Source organism: Macrosteles quadrilineatus, unplaced genomic scaffold, assembly GCF_028750875.1.
Source record: "Macrosteles quadrilineatus isolate MER2022 unplaced genomic scaffold, UCM_ALF_1.0 Scaffold_5__1_contigs__length_97177068, whole genome shotgun sequence".
Taxonomy (NCBI): Eukaryota; Metazoa; Arthropoda; class Insecta; order Hemiptera; family Cicadellidae; genus Macrosteles; species Macrosteles quadrilineatus.
Window position 1 is genome coordinate 54,163,253 of NW_026542598.1, and position 23,176 is coordinate 54,186,428.

Genomic DNA, 23,176 nt, shown 5'->3' on the forward strand with positions numbered 1-23,176 from the left:
AAAATTACGTCATTAATTTCGTTCAGGAATTTACGAAACTTTAAATTCTAAAATTGAAATTGGCGTACATTTCAGACAAGATTACAATGACATATTTCATGTGTTATACTAACTAATAAATGAAATTATTTTTGTATTACAATGAAACATACAAGGTGTTCATGATACGTTTAGCAAGCAACATGGGACATTTGATAAATGATAAAACACTTATAATTTGTATAAACACGATATGCATATAACACAATAATAGTATGTAAAAGAAAAGTAGTGTTTACAAAAAAACATATTCAAAATGATATACCACAAACTTTTGTTTCAACAGCAAACACTTTAAAGCTAAACAATTGAAAACCCTTCATTACGATCCTTTATGCCCACAGTAACAAAACACTTACGGGTTTGAACGATAAAAGACTATTTTTAACTGTGCTTCAATATCTTCAACTTTTCAGTGGACAACTGTTTAAAATTGCTTGAAACCCACTTACATTGTTTGAACAAAAGGACTTTAAACAAAAGTTTCAAAATGTACTTGGAGTTGTTTGAACATCTTGAGCAGACGATAGAGTCACATATGATGGTTTTATCTGACACTTTCATGAGGCGGCCAATGATTCCCTTTTTGTGTGCAATCTTTCTGTAAAGTCTCTTGTATACTTTGAATGCGACGCTGGTTACATATAGGATTGCATCTGATAGAGACACTTGTCCAGTTGTGTGGTCGACTTTGACATTTGAAAAGGTTCTATTAAGAATTAGTAGTTCTTTCCGACTTGTAAGGGTGGAATCTGCGTTGGACATAATCTGGAAACAATCATTACACTTAAACTTATTGTTATACTTTTGAACTAGGTAACCAGAAAAATAAACCTGGGAGCATTCCTCCAGCGTCACAGCGTCGTGTAACCCCGGATTCCTCGCCAAAGATGGTTCGTCACTTGTCATTGAATCATTTGTCGAAGTAATGGAGTTTGCTTCAACATCTTCTTGATTTAAAGTGGAACTGTTTTCTTCACTTGCGGGTTCATCAATTTGCAGTAATTTGTCATAGTCGGGTTCATACGAAGTGGTTTTAGGTGGGTCCAAAATCTGCTGAAGGGTTAGTATTTTAAGTGTTGAGCGGATGATTCTCACTGTAGGGTTTCTGTTAAATCCTCCTCTCTGTCTTATAGAAGAAAACAGATTTTCCAGAGGATCTTGAGAAAGTCTGGAGGTGAGGATGTATTTCGACTTTTCGCTTTCCATAAGCTGAAGGAAAGCGCGGATTGTTATAATAAATCTGTCAAAACATGGAGGTCTAGGGTGTAATGCATTTTCTTTTTTTTAATTTGTAAACAAATCTATGGCTTCTGTAAAAATATGTATAATATGATTATTTGTAGGGCTCAAAGCACATTTGTCAGGGTTTTGGGAAAATCTGGTACGGCTATTCATGGCATCAAAAAGTGCGTTTATCTTGCTTAAAAATTCTGCCGTATGCGTTGCGGTGGTTGAATGGATTTGTCCTTTTGAAACCGCTGTAGTCAATGCAGCTGAGGTCGTATGACTAAACACCTGTGCTGCCAGAGAAACCGACATTTTCTGGAAATTATTTGGCCAAATGTGTGCTGGTGTTAGCTGATGGGCAGCCCTTGTTGTGCCACTCTGGGATTCAATATCAAAAAGTCGTTTTACGTCTAAGAATGAGACTCGTTTTTGATCATATGTGAAATCGTGAGTCAAGAGGTTATTTCTCAGCGATTTCAATAGATGAGGCGGATCATAAATCGTAAATACTTTCTCCTCTCCTTCGGTAAAAAAATAGGGATGTTCAGTTGATACTCCTAGAACTTTGTAGGCGTTCACATTAGTTGGTGATTGGTCACATACAATTGCTTTGACCAACAATCCTACATCTTTAAGCTTTTTAAGGCAAAGTTCCAAAACTGACTTACTTTGTCGACCGTTTAACCCCTTTCCTGTTACAAAATATCCAATGGGCAATTTCCATTGGTAATACAGTCCCCTTACCATGAATACAGTAGCTTGTTTGGCTACAATGTTTTTTCTACCAAATGTACCCAATTCTTCGTATCCTTCAATTAAATCGTACATTGGGGAATATTCCAGGCATTGTTTAATGGCCATGTCATCAAACAATACAACACATGCCTTTTCCATGTCTGTCATGCCATCTGCTTTTAATTTCAGCCTTTCCATTAAACTCTCATTAAAACCAGGTGTTTGGCAATTTTTGGACGACAGCCATGTTTTGATTGTCGACTCAGCAGGTAAAATCATAAAATTTTGGCTAGGTATCTATATGTAGACGGCGATCTCAAGTATATTCCTGTTGCCAGCTTCTTTTCCTTCGTTGACCATGGTCTTCGTCTCTTGTGGCTTTGCATTTTAAACAACAGTTCGGCCTCTTTTGTTTTGAATTTAAACTCCTCCATTGCATTTTTCATACAGACCTTACTCCTAACTTTGTGAAGTTGTCTCTTTAAGATAGAAATTTGAGCTCTTTTTCGTGCTAGAATCTTACTTCGAGCTTTGTTTTTTTCTTCTAATTGCTTTGGAGATGCAAATAAAGTCCGTTTCACTATTTTTTTCCGATCAGCGGGTGTAGCGGAATTGATCAACTGGTGCACCGACGGAGACATCTCTTCAACACAGAAGTTAGCTGAAGATGTACTGACAGCTGATGGAGATTGTTCTTCTGTCATCTTCCCTGGATATCTCTTGGGAGATTGCCGGCTTCGCTTGACACGAGGAGATGGGCTCGGCATGACACAAGGAGATGGACTTTTCTCAACACGAGGAGATGGAATTCCCTGGACAGAAGGTGATGGACTTCCCTGGACGCGAGGAGGTGGACTTCGCTGGACACAAGAAGATGGACTTTGAGACGCTGAGTATGGTAGTGGTACTGCACCCTTGATAAGACGCCCACTTGGCAATATGTCCTGCGGTCGGAAGTGTTTCTCACACAATACTTTCTTGCGCAGCGACTTTGGAGATAGATCAAATAAATCCGGATTCCCTGTAATGCGAAACAGAACCAGATTCAGCTTAGAAGTTTGGGGTGTACACAGGGTTGCCAGGGAATAGGACGGACTGAAAAGTTCATCAGTCATTGGGAAGTTCAGAGAATTTAGTTTAGAGTCAGGAAAGGCATTACAGGGAAAAGACAAGACAATTTATCTATCACCATGGTGCTATATATTATGATATATATATATTATATTACATATGATTATATTATTATAATATATATATATTATATTATGATCAGCTTGATAATTTTATTGCTGTTAATATTTTATTTGCAATTTAAGGAAACGTGTGCTAAACACATTTACTGACTTGGTTGAAATGAAACATTTACTATTTGAATTTGGGTTGGTGTAAATATCACAATGGAAAAAGTGAGAAAGCCTGTAATATTTGATATACTAAAAGGAAAACTGAATTAACACTGTGCTGCATTTCCTGAGCAATCATTGAAAAAGCCGATTTGCAAACTATGTAAACATAGGAAAGTCATAGAACACCCACCAAGTAGAAGAAATAAAAATAATGTTTTTTATAGAATTTATAATCTTTATTATGGACAACCTAATACGGCTTCGAGTGGGAAACATTTATAGAAAACGAAAACACTAAAAACAAGATCCGCTATATCGAACTGTTATGTACGTTGTGAGTTCCCATAATCTTCGAGGCGACTCTTTTAAAGTCATCGGAAATTTAGACTGTTTTTTAAAATAACGCCAGTGATACTTCACAATTGCTCGAATTCGAGCAACAGGTACACTAGTATAAGTATATTGTAAATAGTTCAATGGTTACCGTACGCTTACTACGTATACATAATACCTTACCATTTAAACGAACAATTAATACCTACGTTTTAGTAACCAAATAATTTAGCACTCCCAGAGGCAAACAAACAAAATCCGAACAGCTATTCGCTATAACATAGATGATTGGGTGTTAAATTGGGAGAAAACTTGACAAAAATTGGGTTTTTAAACGTCCGTAAATTTATTTTCATAGTAGTGATATTTTAATAGCTAAAGACACTCTCGCCAATCCAGTGAATACATTAAAATGATTCGGATCTTGATAGGTACCCTCGTTTTTCAGGAGAAGCCCTTGTAAAATGGCTCTTGGGCCGTGACAGACGGAAGACAGACATACAGACATACAGAAATTGAGATGAGACTTGTTTCGGCTTCTTTTATGTATAAGACGTAAAAATAACATTAAAATTTGTGATTCTGAGCAATGTACAGGCAAAACTCTAATTTTATTTATATAGATGGTGCCATTTTTAATAAACTGAATTACTTGTGCTATAAATCTGTTCATACGATTATTAACAGTTGGACATTTTTTCGAGGTGAATGATCGTAATAATTAATTAAAAACGATTTGTGGGCTAAATAAGTAATAAATTAGTACCGGGGAACCAAGCCATGGCTCGGTACACTTTATTTTTATTGTAAACGCAATGTGCAAAAAAGAAACTATACGGAGAAATGTTATCCTTGTAATCCACAACACATTTTCTGTAAATATAAATTGTTAATGAATAAGCTGTAATGAAATCCTTATGGATGTTTTTCTATATTTGCTTTATTTCTATAACAATGGTAGCTGCAATAAATACCAATATATGCGTATAATATTTGCAATAAAGAAAATTATTGAACAGACTATGAATGGCATGCAGCTTCGCACCACAGAATTTGTATCACCTGTCTCAGTTCACACTTTGTCCTGACACGGCAGCAGGGACTTAAAGAGAAAGTTTCCTTGTTTCAACTCTGTCATAAAACAAACAATAGCAACCCTCCCCTTGTCTAGGAATGTTGGCGTCTACTACTCAGCCAGGCATCGGTGCAGGCGACGATATGGAATTTCATAGAAAACATCCCCATAGATAGCCGGGCTCACACAACGGCTCAATTCAGATTTCGGATGGGTTTCTTAACTTAATTTTAACTTTATATTTTATATTAAACTTGCAGTTACCCGTCGTGCGATTAAGTAAACAAAAAATTTTCTTCATTAGAAATACATTGAGCTTTTGATGGCCTGTGGGACAAAGCCCGAGGACTTTTATTACAGGGATTGGTGAAAGGAAGTTATTACCGCAAACAAATAGTTAATTTTGACTCATTTTTGTTAAATCCGTCCATTATTAACGGAGGAGTAGTCATTCGTAGAAATCGCCTTCTTGTATTATTTAAGGATATAATTAATTTAAAACCGGGGTTAAATTTATAAATGTCTGTGGAGGCTTATTTTGCAGCTATCTATACATAAAAAGTGTCAAACGAGACCTGAAAATTACATCTTTCAATTGATTCTCACACCGTGATGATAGGTTGTAAAATTACATTTTTTAATTTACAGATTTTCAAAAGTGTAATTTAGAATAATTTAGAATCACGCTGTATACATGGTGTTCAAAAAAGAAGAGGACATAATTAATTTACATAGTCGTTCCTTGGGTCAAAATAAAGAGAGTCAACTAACACACATACCAAGTTTCATGAGATCGGTTGAAAAAATGTAAATATTGTAAAAAATGTTTAGGCCTACTCTTGATTTTCTCTTAATTTTTAACTAAGGAATAACTAAGTAAATTATGTCCCCACCTTTTCTTGAACACCCTATAAATAAGTACTGTGCCCTTTTAGTTGTGTGTTACTTATTTTCTTAACTTAACATGATACAAACTACACATTACAAACTTTATGTTTATTTAAACATTCAATTTACTATTTTTTTCAACAATGGTATTAATTGTTAAAGGTTATGTTGGTGAATTTCCCGGTATTTTCCAGGTGGATTATTTTATTAATTTTAGATTTGATTCAGCTTTTTCTGAAAATCTACATTTTATCCAACATTTGAAACCAGCACATACGGGAAATTTGAAAATGTTGCTCACTAAACGAATGATAATGTGTATCAATATAAGTAATATAAGTATACTAGCTGTACCCGCGGGCTTTGCCCCGTTTAACTTCTTAATTTTCAAGATGAGCTCGTTCGCATGACTCAAACGCGAACGTCCTGGTTGAAGTGCGTTCGCTATGCTCACTCACCTTTAGGTTGGAGCTCGTTCGCTGCGCTCACTTGCCTTCAGGTTAGCTCGTTCGCTACGTTAACTCGCCTCCAGGTTGAAGTTCGTTCGCTACGCTCACTCACCTTTTGGTTGCAAATTAGCTGTTGTCATAAATTAAAAAAATAATAATAGTGCTGCACCCTGTTGGCAATCCTTGTAACTTTAAAGCTATTGAACATCATAGAACAGAACCAACTTGTTTAATTGAAACAGCTGATAAGATTCATTAATTCCTTTTAAATATGAAAAATCATAAGGTTAACATGGGAAACTCCAGAGCCACTGGGGCGGAGCCCGAGAGTCCGATCAGAATAAAAACAACTTAGTTTTCCTCTTTAATGCCTAAAGAATCGGTGTACCAAATTTCAGCCTCCTAGGTAAATGGGAAGTGGGAGAATTAGTGATGAGTGAGTGAGTGAGTGTGTCAGTGAGGGCTTTGCCTTTTATATATTTAGATATATATTGTACGGGTGTTTCCAAATTGTCTTTACTGCTCTGTAAAATAATAATAAACAATATGGAAGTACTTTTAAATTGCGTAACCGAATGTAAGAAAAAACCTATAACTCAGTTGTTTGTCATCCAATTTTAACAAACAAGGGCTCATTTGATTCGGATTTAAATTATCTATCTTTGTTATCTGTAAAACAAGATTCTCAATATTTATGGTATTCATGAAATTTTGCATTGAAATTCATAAAATGGCTTGAGATATTGGAACGAAACTTTGTAAGCTGTTTTTTTTCGTACTAAAATACACATTTATACCAATTTTGAAATGTTCACCATGAAAAATGTCCAAAATATAAAATAATTCTTAAAAATCACAAACAGACTGACAAACAGAAATCTAGGCATTTCAGACCCATACTTATATGGCATTTTATTTTTGTCTTAGCACAAGGAACAAGTTATCAAAATATGTCCAGACAATTTGGAAACACCCTGTATATAAGTAAATATAAGTAATAAAATAATAAGTTTAACTTACCAGAATGTATAGCCCAGGTCTTAGCGTAGGGTGTGGGGAAAAAAACATTTTCAATCCTTTCACTTTTGCCCGGCTGTTTATACATTTTCGGAAAGCGCACAGATTACCCGACATAACTGATTAATTTCAATATTAGGTCTACAGTATTAAAAAAAAAAACTACATACTAACTACATTGTATTGCTAAACTTTGTCTAAAATATGCTTAAATTAATCACTAAATGAAAAACAGTGCCCGCAGGCAGATATATGCACAGACAGTCGTAGCGCGCAAGTACCGCGCGAGGTGCGGGGGGAAGAATAACAATGAGTTGGCGTTGAACTGTTGGAATTGCAACCGGCGACGGCGACTGGCTTGTGGCGAGACTGCGTGTTTTCTCGATTCTCCGCTAGGGGCAGGATGTGACGGGGCTCTAGGTATCGCCCAGTAATACGTCTGTCAGGCCCTACAATAAAATACTCTGAAAGAATTCAATTTAAGCAGTTTTCAGTCAGACTTTTGGTTCAAAATATCCCAATCTTCTGAGTAGACTCAGTACTTGTTCTCAGTTTAAAAGTCCACCTGGTGGGAGGAGAGTTGCCACACCTTCCCAAAACAGAAGAAGAATTTCATCATTCATTTTCAGTCATTCATTTTCTAACGGGTTTTCGCGATTATCTGAGAAAATTTGAATTTGCTCGAAAAACCTATATCAGGCAAAATTGTAGCTTATAAAAGTTAAAACAAAACCGTGTGTTTATAACATACGCAGATCCAAAACGGAATTATAGATTAACTGTAATAAAGGGGCACGAGGTCCTAAGTTCGCCTCAATAAAGAAGGTTTTTTATTTCATTTCAATTATTACATGAACGAGCAATAAAAACGAATGAAAGTTTCGGAGAAAACTCAAAACAGCCTACTCCTTACCGTGTCATGCGTCAGTACAAACCTTCCATCCCGTCTCCCACAAACCACTACAGTCACAATAAGTGAAGAATGGCAGCACCCTTCTAGTGTTTCCCACCGCACAGGACGCCGACGCCACACTCTTCACCACAAACATCCCCCACGGTCTTAGGCACACAGGCAAAGTACCTTGAAACCACAACTAAAACCATTCAACCCTTAGCTACCCTCAACCACAAAACACCCCGAACCCAGACCCTCTCTCATGCACGTATTTGTGTATAGTGTATCCATCGAGGTTACCGAAGGCGAATCTTTAAAGCCTTAGCCTTTTAATGGGCACGATTTCTCTTTCCTCGTGTTTTTTATGAGTTTTAAAATAGCTTTTGATTTTCAGTATGGTTTTCTTCCATCTTTCTACCAAAGTCCTCCCACGATTCTTCCTTAGCAGCCTTAACGGGGCCATTTGCAATTTACCTTTGTTCCTTTTATTCTTCGTATTGTTTAATTTTCTCTGTACTCAAGTATTTCTTCCATAAAACCTTTTTCTTTTTGATTTCATCTTTGATTTCATCATTCCACCAACTAGTCGTTTTCATAAAGGTGCCCACTCTTGATTCTACACAATTTCTTTTTTCTGTGTCTGTAAGCACAGTTTTAAATGCCATCCACTTTACCTGAAAACTCTTAGGCCTACCAACTTCTTCTTGCCTCAATGGTAATGTCTTTTCCTCTAAAGCGTCCCTAAACTGTAATTTTTTCTCTTCTTGTCTAAGCTTATAGATATTAACTTCAAACTCCATTGTTATTCCTTTCTTGTTATTCTTCTTTTCTTCTCTAATTTCTTTTCGCATTTTCAGAAGGGAGTGGTCGCTTCCTATAATCAAATCAAATCAAATCAAATCGTTTATTAAGCCAGAATTAACAAAATATTATACAATTTGTATTGGCTAAGTCATCATTACAACTATTTACAGAGGTCTTATGCAGTACTAAAAGCTATACAGTTCTATATACATAATATCGTTTTTATAACCTTGGTGTAGAATAAATTGGTATCTTTTTAATTCTTAGGAATTTTCTAGGCATATGCCTATAACAAAGCTTTAATATACGAAATTATTTATTTTTTAAGCACTACATAATGGTTTAAAAAGACTGAAATAATTTTGTGTTTCAAGGGTCAAAAATTGGAAAACCAACTTTCCTATGGCCCGATTTTGCTGGTTCGCGAGCTGGTTCGAATGAATGTGGGTTTACAAGTTTGTGCGAAATTTCACCAAAAATGGATGAGTTTTGTTCAAATTATAATGCTATCGGACGGTTATAGTTGTAATGCTAAAGTCCCGAGACGGTTAAATATTCCAAATACCCCCGCCACAGCAAACCTGCCGACTAAGCTAATTTTCATCTGCCTGATTTAATTTTCAATTAAATATATTTAAATAATATTAGGTTTAACGAGTACCTAGGTTTGATGCTGCAGGGAAACTAATAAAGTATGTCTTTTTAGTGAAATAAATGAGCCTTGAGCTTAGTATAAAATAAATAAATTTACCAAGTTTGGTCAACATAATAAATCAATAAACAAGCAAACTACAACAGTTAACAATATTCTCCACAAGAATAACATGGGAATTTCAAATTTACAATTATTTGTATTTTCTCCATTACTAATAACCGAACAAAACACTTAGATAAACTAAATCATTTGTTTTTAAGCTCTTTAAAAAGATTCAAAGACAAATTGGGAAATTTTGTGTTTTAGGGTAAAAAATGAGAAAATCCAATTTTTATCCCATAAGATCCCCGTAAAACCCCGTTCCCATGGTCCGATCATGCTGGTTTGCGAAGTCATTAAAGTTTATACCACCTTATAGAAACCGAATTTCATCAATATCGAACAAAGATTACTCAAGCTATACATACATATACATTTTAACGAATGGTGTTTTTGGCCTCTGGGCACATAAAATAAAAAAGTAATTCGGTCCTAAGCCTAGGTCTTACCATGCCACCTACGGTAATAGCTACTTACCTTAGGGAAATTCGCTAAAAGCAATACATATAGAGATTCAAAACTCGGTACACAGTTACTGGGCATTAATATAATTTTAACAAATGATTCAGTGATACACTTCCTCCTCAGGGGGACGGCCCCCTAGGAGTCAGAAGAAAATCTTAAAAGTAAGCATAGGTTGATACGCTCATCAAATTAAATGCCTTTACTAGTAGAATACAATGCCGCAAATTTGGACTCAAGCGGACGACCGAGTCCAAAATGAAACCAGGCGGTCATGTGCGTGTGTGTCCGTTAGCGCAATAAATCGAGCGAAATGATCCGATTTTTATGAAATTTGGTGCAAACGTGTGTACGTGTGTACATCCATTCGAACGGGTTTGCAAATCAGTATGATCGAACTATAGGGACGGGGGTTTATGGGGTGTTTTATGTCGTAAAAATTGATTTTTCTCATTTTTGGCCCTCAAAACATAAGATTTCCTGATTTCAGTGATTTCTCCCCAAACTATTTAGAAGAGCTTAAAAACAAATAATTTAGCACATTGAAGAGTTATTGTACAGTTTTTGGTTAGGGAAATTTGTAAAATATAAAATTTAAAATTTCATGTTATGTTATGGGGGGATAAGTAAACTGTTATGTGTATGCATATGTATGTGTAGATATAAGAATTTTAACTAATGGTGTTTTTGGCCTCTGGGGACATCAAAATAAAAAAATGAATCGGTCCCGGGTCCAGGTCTTACCATGAGACCTACGGTAATAGGTTATTCCAAATGGGTAATTCGCTAAAACCAACCATCCTTACCCTAACCAGCGGCTGCAGCATAATTTCAATTTGTTATATACACGTATCTGCCACAGCTGCGATCCTTTCCTTGGCTGAAGAGAACATAGTCCTAAAACAGTCTAGTAGGCTTTAGTTCAGTGGTGTTTCAGCTCTCGGGTCTGGAGCATCGCGAAGAAGATCCCAGAATCTGGCTGCCTAATTATTAGAAGGTTCAATTAGTTTATATTATATACCCCTGTCAGAAACAATGTTGTTTCGTTCAGATTTAATAACTGAAGGACTAGATATTGTACTTATCTAAATAAAAATAGATTATGAATGTTACAGGCTGAAGCTGCGAAGGGGTTTGCACGTCATGGTGTTCCAAACGGAGTGTACCTAATTGTGGACCTTGTCAACTTTTCTGGCGAAATCAAAAACGAATTGCCATCGAAGGATACATTGTCTTTCGAATGGAAAAGAAAGGTAAACCTGGGGCTTCGTTAACTGTAAATATTATAATGATAATGTTATGTAAACGTAATTAGTAGCTGAACAAAGATGCTATGGAATCCGCCTTATTTTTACGTAAATTGAATCTTTTAAATTTTTGTTTAGTGGCTACATGATATGAATCTTTCACTTGCCATTTAAGTCAATTTAGTTCCAAGAGAAGTGTATATTTCCCTGCCCTTATTAAATGAGCTGGGCTTATGCATCCAATCCTTGGGCTCAGCTCTGAAGTTAGGTATCATTTGTTCATAAGATGCATAAATTATAAATACTAAGTACATTCCAGTCTTATGGACAAACTAAACCACTAATACTGGTTGCTTTCATTTGGGGTTTCGTGGTATCTACTTTTAGTTTAAACAACGGCTCAAACTATATTTAATTTCTTAGTTCTGCATTTCATCCTAACCTCAAGTCAGTCAAGCATTGAAGCCCAACATACAGTCTTATTGCCGCCAGTTCCTTTAGTAAATAGCAGGCAGATGGAACTTAAAACTTGTTGGTGTATACTAATGCCATTAAAATCGGATATACTCGAATTATCGTACTAACCGGCTTATATATATACACGTATATATATATATATATATATATATTCAGCGTGCCACACAAATTTAATCAACCTAAACTTTATATTTTATACTGAATTTTGTTAGATAAAATAATATATATTTTTCTTTAACAATTAGATGAAAAGATAAATGATTGTACAAATCTAGCCATTGAACCACCCCCCCCCTTCCACACCACCTATGGTTTCATTGTCTTCTCTCAAAGTTGTAGGACAAGTATACCATAATATATGATAATTCGCAACTGTAACTGGTGGATTTCAGAGGTGGTAGATTTATGTTTTCAGTTTAAAAGTGCAACCGATCGAAGGGCGGGTGTGACATATAGTCTGTATAAAAATTATTAAATTTGTACGTAGAAAAATAACACTATTCCGTAGTGGATAATCCAAATAACCTTAAAAAACTGCTACTATTAAAATAATTTCGATAAGCATTAGTTGTATCAATTTTGTTCTAAGCTATTACTGTCAAATATTTGGCTCTAATAATGATTGATACTTATTTTACAGTACACATTTGAACGTATTGCTGACAAAGTAAGTATATAGTAATTTTATCAACTAGTAAGTTATGTTTATATAAGCCTGACAATTTTTTGTCTGGCCAACGGCTTAGTTTATATTCTGTGATACTATCTATACTTATAAAAGGTAAATACCACATTAGACTGAGTGTGTTTTACCTATGATACCATAACAGAGCAGAGAATAATACCCCCGCCACAGGAAACCTGCAGACTAAGCGAATTCCCATTTGCCTGATTGGATTTACAGTCAAATGTGTCCTTAAAAATATCACATTTATTCACTATTTAGCATTAGTTTAATGAGTACTTTAGTTTGCTGCAACAGGGAGGGTAGTTTAGTATGATATGAATGTATTTTCAAATTTTTATCAAAATATGCTCATAAACAAGCAAACTACAACAGTTTACAATTTTCTCCATAAGAATAACATGGGAATTTTAAATTTACAATTTTCTCCATTGGGCGAATAATAACACTTCAATATACTAAATATTTTTTTTTTAGCTCTACACAATTGTTTGGGAAGAAGTTGTAAAATTTTATGTTTTTAGGGTAACAAATGGGAAAACCCAATTTTTACCCCATAAAACCCTCCATAAGCCAATTTTCCCATAGTCTGATCATGCTGGTTTGCGAACCCGTTTGAAAGGTTTACACGTTTGTATCAAATTTCATCAAAATCAGACAATTTTTGCTCGAGTTTTTGCGCTAACGGACACATATATAAATATGTAAAGGGACCTCAAAACAAAAAAGTAAATCGGTCCCGAGTCCTGGTCTTACCATGAATACTACGGTAATAGCTTATTCCTTATATGGGAAATTCGCTAAAAGTGGATACCACTCACTCGCTGATCACTATATCTCAAAAACTACAAACCAAAAGACTGAGGAATTGGAATGGAGGTCCTACTTAAGCTCTAGGTGTGCAATAAGAGGCGTATTCTGTCCCAGTGGCCGGTTCCTATGTTATCCTCATGTAGAAGCAATCTTTTTACAATTTCACGGATAATTCCTTTTGAGTTTTTCTAATTAATACAAACCTTTGTTGTAAGGTTTGCATTCATTGTTTTTCCCCTTTTTTACTAAGTGGGGAATAGTTGGCTGTATTAAATTTGGTTATGCAAAATATTTGCATTATTTTATAGCTTGTAAATAATTGGTGTTTTTTAATTTGTTCACAGTATTTGGGCGGTTTGAGGGGAAGTTTCCCCACCACTTATTTTTTACTTAATGTAGCCTATGTTGTTTTATTTGCTGTTGAGCTATTATTTTAAAGGTAAAGATCAAGTGAAAGTAATAGATTTCTTTCCCTAAAACTGCCTAAATATTGTAAACGAGGTATAGTGCATAACATTTCTTGTAATCGTTAAATGAATACAAAAACAGATGTGTGCACTATTTTTTTGTGATTTTTAAGATCTGTTTTTCTATGCAGGTAAATAACAGCATGTTGTTTAATTTGAATATCGATGTCAACGTTCAAATTATATGCAATCGAGTTTCGTCTAATATTTCAAGGGATGGTATCTGTCATTTTATATCACTGCTTTATGATTATTTATAATATAGTGCTGAAGGGAGAAGATCAGAAGCTCTTGAAAAGTACAATATCTGCCATACCTTCATATAGTCTATTTTAATAACGATATTACAATCATAGAATTGATTATGAGTATGTTGCTTTATAATCCAAGTTCACGTTTATGGCGGATTATGTAAAATATTACCGGTTAAAGTGAATTAAAAAAGTTCTTTATGTTCCTTGTAGAGAAGTATATGCATGAGAAGGAGTTTTGATCATGTCTTTTACGAGAGATTTGAGAAAGGCCACTTTTATATGTGTACATTTCTCCAGGTGAAAAAACCCCGTAGATACTGTAGACCTGCCAGCAACTATCAGTATAGTAATCCCGCATCGATATTAACCTAAGTTACTTGGAACACCGCCCCGCAGGCTTTCAAAGTTCTGAGGCAAAGCTTTTTTTAAGCAAACTAGTGGCTTGTAGTGGTAGAAGCTCTTAAAACCTCAAATATAAAATACATTATTGTTATAATTTCAATAAAGCAAACTAAGAAACAAATAATCTATGTTTCATAATACACGTGTATAATGTTTTTAGCGAATTTCCCATATAGGAATAAGCTATTACCGTAGCTCTCATGGTAAGACCTAGACCTGGGACCGATTTACTTTTTAGTTTAGAGGTCCCCAGAGTCCAAAAATACTATTAAAATCCATGTTTTAGCCTCTGAGCTGTGTAATAACTAAAATAGGCTTTACCTTCGTCACTGCAGCTCAAATACTGGTGGTGTAACTACGTTACGGCCGTTTCGGCATTACAATGCTATCGTCAGACTACAAAAACTCGGCTGAAGTAGCGTCGTTGAAGCTTAAACACATAACACACACGAACAATACGAAACATTTAAAATATTTACAAAAACAGTTCAGGCCTTTCGTACTAAAGGTTGGCATGTTCCTGTTCGGAACGGGAACATGTCAACCGTTATATATTGTAAAGCTTAAAAAAGAAATAATTTGGTGTAATGGAGCGTTGTTGTATGCCTAACGGTTACGGAGATATTTCAAAAAGTTTTAATTTAAAATTCCCATGTTATTCTTTTGGAGAATAAAACTGTTGTAGTTTGCTTGTTTATTGATATATATTAACCAATTTTTTCCATTTTATTTATTTCTTACTAAGCTATCAATATTTCAATAAAAAAAACACGCCTCAATACATTCCCTGTAGCAGCAAACCCAAGTACTCATTAACATTAATGTTATTTAAATAGAAAATGAATCTGACAATTTTAAGGGAATATTTAAGTAGAAATCCAGCCAGGTAAATGGAATTTCACTTAGTCTGCCGGTTTGCTGCAGCGGGGGTATTATGTTGGATTATTTTCTTTGATTTTCTTAATTTTAGCGAATTTCCCATATAGGGAAAAAGCTATTACCATTGTACTCATGGTAAGACCTGGACCCGTGACCGATTTATTTTTTCGTTTTGAGGTCCCCATAGGTCAAAAACACCCTCCGTTCAAATTCATATATATATATATGTATATATATATGTATCTATTTATGTGTCCGTTAGCGCGATAACTTGAGCAAAAATGATCCGGTTTTGATGACATTTGGTAGAAACGTGTAAACCTACGTTTATTCGAACGAGTTTGCGAACATGAGCATTAACGGACTATGAGAACGGGGGTTTAGGGGGGGTTTTTATGGGGTAAAAATCTGTTTTTCCCATTTTTGACTCTAAAACATAAGATTTCACAATTTCCTTCCAGACCATTTTGAAGAGCTTAAAAAAGAAATAATTTTGTATATTGAAGCGTTGTTGTATGCCTAACGGTTACGGAGATATTTCAAAAAATTTTAATTTAAAATTCCCATGTTATTCTTTTGGAGAATAAAACTGTTGTAGTTTGCTTGTTTATTGATATATATTAACCAATTTTTTCCATTTTATTTATTTCTTACTAAGCTATCAATATTTCAATAAAAAAACACGCCTCAATACATTCCCTGTAGCAGCAAACCCAAGTACTCATTAACATTAATGTTATTTAAATAGAAAATGAATCTGACAATTTTAAGGGAATATTTAAGTAGAAATCCAGCCAGGTAAATGGAATTTCACTTAGTCTGCAGGTTTGCTGCAGCGGGGGTATTATGTTGGATTATTTTCTTTGATTTTCTTAATTTTAGCGAATTTCCCATATAGGGAAAAAGCTATTACCATTGTACTCATGGTAAGACCTGGACCCGTGACCGATTTATTTTTTCGTTTTGAGGTCCCCATAGGTCAAAAACACCCTCCGTTCAAATTCATATATATATATATATGTATATATATATGTATCTATTTATGTGTCCGTTAGCGCGATAACTTGAGCAAAAATGATCCGGTTTTGATGACATTTGGTAGAAACGTGTAAACCTACGTTTATTCGAACGAGTTTGCGAACATGAGCATGAACGGACTATGAGAACGGGGGTTTAGGGGGGGTTTTTATGGGGTAAAAATCTGTTTTTCCCATTTTTGACTCTAAAACATAAGATTTCACAATTTCCTTCCAGACCATTTTGAAGAGCTTAAAAAAGAAATAATTTTGTATATTGAAGCGTTGTTGTATGCCTAACGGTTACGGAGATATTTCAAAAAATTTTAATTTAAAATTCCCATGTTATTCTTTTGGAGAATAAAACTGTTGTAGTTTGCTTGTTTATTGATATATATTAACCAATTTTTTCCATTTTATTTATTTCTTACTAAGCTATCAATATTTCAATAAAAAAAACACGCCTCAATACATTCCCTGTAGCAGCAAACCCAAGTACTCATTAACATTAATGTTATTTAAATAGAAAATGAATCTGACAATTTTAAGGGAATATTTAAGTAGAAATCCAGCCAGGTAAATGGAATTTCACTTAGTCTGCAGGTTTGCTGCAGCGGGGGTATTATGTTGGATTATTTTCTTTGATTTTCTTAATTTTAGCGAATTTCCCATATAGGGAAAAAGCTATTACCATTGTACTCATGGTAAGACCTGGACCCGTGACCGATTTATTTTTTCGTTTTGAGGTCCCCATAGGTCAAAAACACCCTCCGTTCAAATTCATATATATATATATGTATCTATTTATGTGTCCGTTAGCGCGATAACTTGAGCAAAAATGATCCGGTTTTGATGACATTTGGTAGAAACGTGTAAACCTACGTTTATTCGAACGAGTTTGCGAACATGAGCATGAACGGACTATGAGAACGGGGGTTTAGGGGGGGTTTTTATGGGGTAAAAATCTGTTTTTCCCATTTTTGACTCTAAAACATAAGATTTCACAATTTCCTTCCAGACCATTTTGAAGAGCTTAAAAAAGAAATAATTTTGTATATTGAAGCTTTGTTGTATGCCTAACGATTACGGAGATAATTAAAACAACTTTAAATTTTAAATTCCCATGTTATTCTTATGGAGAATAAATTTGCTGTTGTAGTTTGCTTGTTTATGGATATCGAATTTGGCAATTTTGTTTATTTCATACTAAGCTATTAACATTTCAATAAAAAACACACCTCAATACCTTCACTGTAGCAGCAAACCTAGGTACTCATAAAAATTAATGTTATTATTTAAATAGGAAATAAATCTGACAATTTTCAGGGTATATTTTAGTAGAAATCCAGCTAGGTAAATAGAAGTTCGCTTAGTCTGCAGGTTTGCTGTGGCGGGGGTATTTTTTTAGCTCTACAAAATGGCTTGGAAAGCAATTGCAAAATTTTATCTGTATAGGGGGAAAATAGGGAAAACCCATTTTTACCCCAAAAAACCATAATACCCTGTTCCCATAGCCCAATGATACTGGTTTGCGAACTTCGGGTAAAAGTAGGTTTACACCTTTGTGCCAAATTTCATCAAAATAGGACAATTTTTTCTATAGTTGTCATACGAACGGACACATATATATGTATATATACAGGGTGATTGGTACTCAGTGTGACAAAAATTTTTTGGTGTAAGTACAAAGTAAATGCAGTATGATGATGCATATAAAATGTCCCAAGTCTAAAAATTAGCTTCCCAAAGAATTATTTTATGTTTTTCAAAAATAACTATGTTTTTAAACTTAATACAGCTATTTCTCAACTACCTGTAAATGGATTTGAGTAGATAATGTCATTTTCGTGTTCTACATTAAATTTTGAATACTAATAATACAAAATGACAGAGGATCAGTTGTAAAAACTCCATTGTAAATAGATTCAAAGATACAAATTAAGATGTTTGATAAAAATTTAAAACAACATTGGTCAATTGCATTTGTTCACACCCTGTATACAAGAAAGTGTCAGAATATGTTAAAAACTGAGCCATTTTATAAGCTTTCCAAACATATGCTAAACCATTGAGCTTTATGTCTGCTTATGTACGCTTTCGTGGTTTGAAGACTACAAAGCATGGTGTCTTTAACATTTAAAACATGGAAAGTCGGCATGTATTAAGCAAAAGTTGTATTTTTGTTTCAGCTTGAACAGTAAAACAGTAAAAAAGTTCCCTGTTTTCTGGCATTCAAACCACTAAAACAAACAAAATAATATCTAAACCCCTATAGTATAGCATATGGTTGGAAAGCTTATAAGATGGCGCAGGTTTTAACATATTCCGACACTTTCTTGTATACAGGGTGTGAAAAATGCAATAGACCATAGTTTTTTAAATTTTTATCAAACATCCTAATTTTTATCTTTGAATCTATATACAATGGAGTTTTTACAACTGATCCTCTGTCATTTTGTATTATTCTTGTAAAAAACGTAATGTAGAACACGAAAATGACATTATCTACTCAAATCCATATACAGGTAGTTGAGAAATCACTGTATTAAGTTTAAAAGCATGGTTATTTTTTAAAAACATAATACAATTTTTTGGGAAGCTAATTTTTAGACTTGGAACATTTTATATGCATCATCACGATTCATTTACTTTGTACTTACACCAAAATTTTTTGTCACACTGAGTACCAATCACCCAGTAAGTAAGTAACGAGTTTAAAAATTCAGTAGTTAGGCTACGCCATAGGCCTATCTATTTTATGTGAAATCATTATTGTAAATTATTTTTCTTTTTCTTTAATACAGTATCCTATATTGTGCAATTCTTTTTTACTCATTAACTTAATATGTACGTTTTAAACTTGTAAGCGTATCATTTGAAAATAAAATGTTACAGTATATTCATACATGCATCAGCACATCATATAATTTTTACTAGACAGCCTTATAAGTTAGCCTAGCTTTAAAGAAAGACATTTGTAACGAGTTATTTTTCCTAGGGGGGTAAATATTTGCTATTTGGCCGCGCACCGATTGTTGAGGTAGGCAAGCGGCGGCGGCGAACCTGACTAGCGCCCTTTGACCCGGCTTATCAGTGCCGATAAGCCTGGGATATCCTAGTTTCTCAGGATAGCCTAGGACAGACATTCTAGTCGTGGATCCCGGACAGTGAGGATAGTGTGGTGTCTTGTGGGTGGAGACGACTAGGATACGTCGGTGGTGTACGGTGTACGTAGAGAGGAGCGTACGTGACAGTGGTGTCGGAGTACGTTGGTGGTGTGATCGCGCCGAGTGTTGGTGTAAGTTGGGTGTTGAGACCCACTGTTGGTGAGTGGACGACGTTCCTTACATTTTGGTTTAAGATTTGATTTATTAATCTTACATTTTATCGGTTGAGTTGTAACTGTGCTGGTTAAAGCCTGATGGTAGTTAGTATTTACAGGTGTCAGGAATAATATTAAAGTATATTCCTGACGGTTCTGGGCAGGTGCTAGAGCGCAAATAATATAATTTATTTGACTGTAGTAGATGTTATTTTGCGTTGTACCTAGAGCTAGTTATATTACTAATAACTCTGAGGCCCGACAAACCTAGGCTGCACGATTTAGCGTGCGTAGTTGGAAGCACGAGGCCAGTAGGCTAGTAGCTAGTTTTATTAGCCTATTAACAGAAGCCCGGCTAAGCAATATAATGTTGATATAGTAGCAGTAGTGGTAGTAGCAGTAGGGTTGGTATTGATTAATCTTTTAATTATTTTAATTTAACCTGAACAGCTTGCTTAGTAATCCAACACGTTAGCTTGGTAGCTTGACCGTAAGCGGAGTACCGGCTATCAGATAATATATTTATCTAGTGTTTGGAACGTATTTAATATTTATTTATCTGCTACTAAGTAGCTCAATATTTTAATAGTGCAATTGCCATTTAGTTTTGCTTGGTTGGCTTGGTATTTATTGAGACCAGCTACTAGTGGTGTAGTCACTCTACCTATAGTGTACTTGTATATTATTATGTGGTACGATTATTGAGTGAAGTGTTTGATTGTTAGCGTGGGCATTAGAGTTGTGTATTGGATTATAGTGGCCTAGTAGACCCCGCCTGGTGATAACACGCGTTGTGGTTTTTATTGGCAAGTCGTCGTGTAACTCACCGTGTTTTAGGCACTCTGGGCTTAACTATTGGATAGTTAGGACGAAGCCCGAGTTGCGTAGTCAGCAACGACCCCCTAGGAGTGTGGAGAATCGGCGTAGGCCTGGTAGTGATTATTGCACGTTTGTTTTGGTGACTTGTTTTTTACTTGTTCACAGTGCCTGCGTATGAGCCAGTCCTATACCGGTTAGACCCGGCTTTTGGCCTAGTGGTTTCCCTGGCCTTGTCGCAGACCCTGGAACTTTACCCAGCCATTGTAGGCTGAGCTATCCCCGGCAAACGGTTGCGACTGCACTGCACTTTTAATATTATTTTCCCAGTGCAGAAAATCTCGTCGCAAGATGGCGCCTGCGAACAGGGACTGAGGTTGGCAGTGGTGCTGAGTTGCTGACGTATTAACGGCGCCCGAACAAAGTAATTTTATTTGTGCAGATTTGCTGCGACTTGTGCAGATTGGCTGCGGACCTGAGCTGCTGAGCAGAGTTTTAGGCAGACCTGCTGTGATTTTATAGTCGGTTGGGTAGGCCTAACCTGTTTTCTGTTACAGCGTGGTGTGTTGTGAACCCTAATTTATTTAGTGGTTGTATACATAGATATTAGTTGGTAAATATTATTTTGCTAATTAATTGAGCTTTAGTGTTGAATATTATTTGAGTGAGAACCCTTATTGTGTATTTGTGGTTTGACTTTCACACCTATAATTGGTTTGATTTATTATAACGGTGTTAAATACATTTTAATTGGTTTCGATCTTATTTTTGCGGATTTGTCGTGGTATTTGGATTTTAAATATGGTTGTGACTACGAGCACGACGTCTGTGCTAGGCGGTACGCCTATCACGTCTGCTATTGTTACAACTAGTTCTGGGGTTAGCTCCGAACTGTCGATGATGACGACGTCGTCATTGTGGCCTGCGTCTTCGCCTGTTTGGCCGACTATTTCATCGGTCGTGGGTACGACGGTGACAACTTCGTTGACCTATTCCGCGCCAGCGACTATGTCCTTGGGGTCGCAGCCCCGGGACAGTCGCGTGGGTTGGATCTATGACCTCTCGAAAGGGGAGCTCATGAGAACGATGGACCAGTATGGTTTGGTGACCACTGGTACTTCTGCGGAATTACGGCAGAGGTTCTCGTCGTTTTGGAAGCAGCGGAATGCCCGTCGGTACAGCGATGATCGGCTGTGTACGGCTGGGGCTGCTGCACCGACATTTTTACCGCCAGCTACTACAACTGTGGGGTTTCCTGACCCCCTTAGAACCGTACCTCAGGTACTGGGTAATACGGGATCGAATCAAGCAGAGATAGTGGGACTTAGCAGTGAGTTAGAGGCGGTTAAAGAGATCCTTGGGTTGTCTTTGGAGACTGATACCCGGACTCTTAGAGAACATCTGGCATCGGTGGTGCGACAGGCGAGGGGCTCGCCGAGTAATTAGGTCGGCTATGGGTTCGAAAGACCCGCCAACCCTACGTCCCCTGTTGTGGCTGCTCAGCTGTCTACCTTTGGGTTACCAAGTAGACCCGAGGGATGGCAGCGGCCCAATGATAATTCAGAGAGACCAGTCCGTCCTTCTAGCTTGGAGCTGCCACGAGGCTCGGGTATACTCTCGAATGAGGCCAGCAGGTCGGAGCCAAAGGATTGCTCCAAGATATGTGACATGGTCCGAAAGTGGGGTTTCAAGTTTGATGGACGTAGAGACCCTGTGTCATTCCTGGAGCGTCTTGAAGAGCTGATGGTCTCGTACGCTATAACATCAGAGGACCTGCTCAGAGCGCTGCCGGAGCTGTTGCAAGGCTCAGCGCTTCTATGGTACAGGAATTGCAAGGAGCTCCTGTATTCATTTGAAGCTTTCCGGCATCAATTTGAGATCCAGTTCCTTCCACCTGGTTATCAGAGGAATTTGGATGAGGAGATCCGGAAAAGGACACAGGGTGAAGGCGAGCACTTCCGGGACTACGTGGTTGCTATAAGTACCTTGCTTAGGCGTAGCGGTACGTTGTCCGAGCATGGTAGATTGGACTTGATCTACAACAACATGCGACCAGAGTACAAACTCATGGTGCGACGGCGGGACTTCCGCAATCTGGCCGAGATGGTTGAGTTAGCCGAAGACTACGAGGCCTATCTGCGAGAGAAGGCGGCCTTTAGACCTCCTCCTTCTCTGGACGTAGCGCTGGTTTTGGAAACCGCCTACACACCCAAAAAGAAGGTGGAGAAGCGCGCCGAAACTGCCGCCGTCGGGAAGCGGAGTTTCGAGAGACCATCTCCGGAAGCTGAGTCGCTTGGGCGGGTGGCTTCGAAGTCGGATCGGGTCCACGGTCAACGGCCCGTGACAGCAGCTAGAGCGCCTGAGGGTCCAAAGGGGACGGTGAAATGTTTTAGGTGCCAGGAGATTGGTCACTTTGCCCGAGAATGTGGTAAACCAAGGACCGTCTCCTGTTATGGGTGTGGCAAACCTGGTTTGACGGTGAGTCAGTGTGGATGTCGGGCGGGAAACGGCAGGCCAGCTCAGACATCAGGAGGTCAACTGGGCAAGGCCACCCAAAACGAACGACCTCAGAAGAGTGGTCCGAGTGGCTCGGAAAACTAAATAGCCTGGTTGGTGGAGTAGACGAGAACCGGCTGATTTCGGAGACAAGGCCCTTTGTTGAAGTTGTGCTGATGGGCAGCGTTTTTAAGGCATTATTGGACACTGGGTCCGTAGTTAACCTGGTTGGGCGAGAAGTCGCCGATCATCTTCAACGCCAGGGGGTAGAGCCT

At 36.9% G+C, this 23,176-nt stretch overlaps 1 protein-coding gene across 1 annotated transcript in view; it reads left to right on the plus strand.

Annotated features, from left to right (window-relative positions):
• Window positions 1-23,176, plus strand: part of LOC128995989 (uncharacterized) — a 71,189-nt gene that overhangs the window by 22,841 nt on the left and 25,172 nt on the right. The window contains exons 8-9 of the mRNA XM_054421091.1: window positions 11,143-11,280; window positions 12,392-12,418. Of these exons, the coding sequence (XP_054277066.1) occupies window positions 11,143-11,280; window positions 12,392-12,418 (165 nt within the window). The remainder of the gene's footprint in view (window positions 1-11,142; window positions 11,281-12,391; window positions 12,419-23,176) is intronic.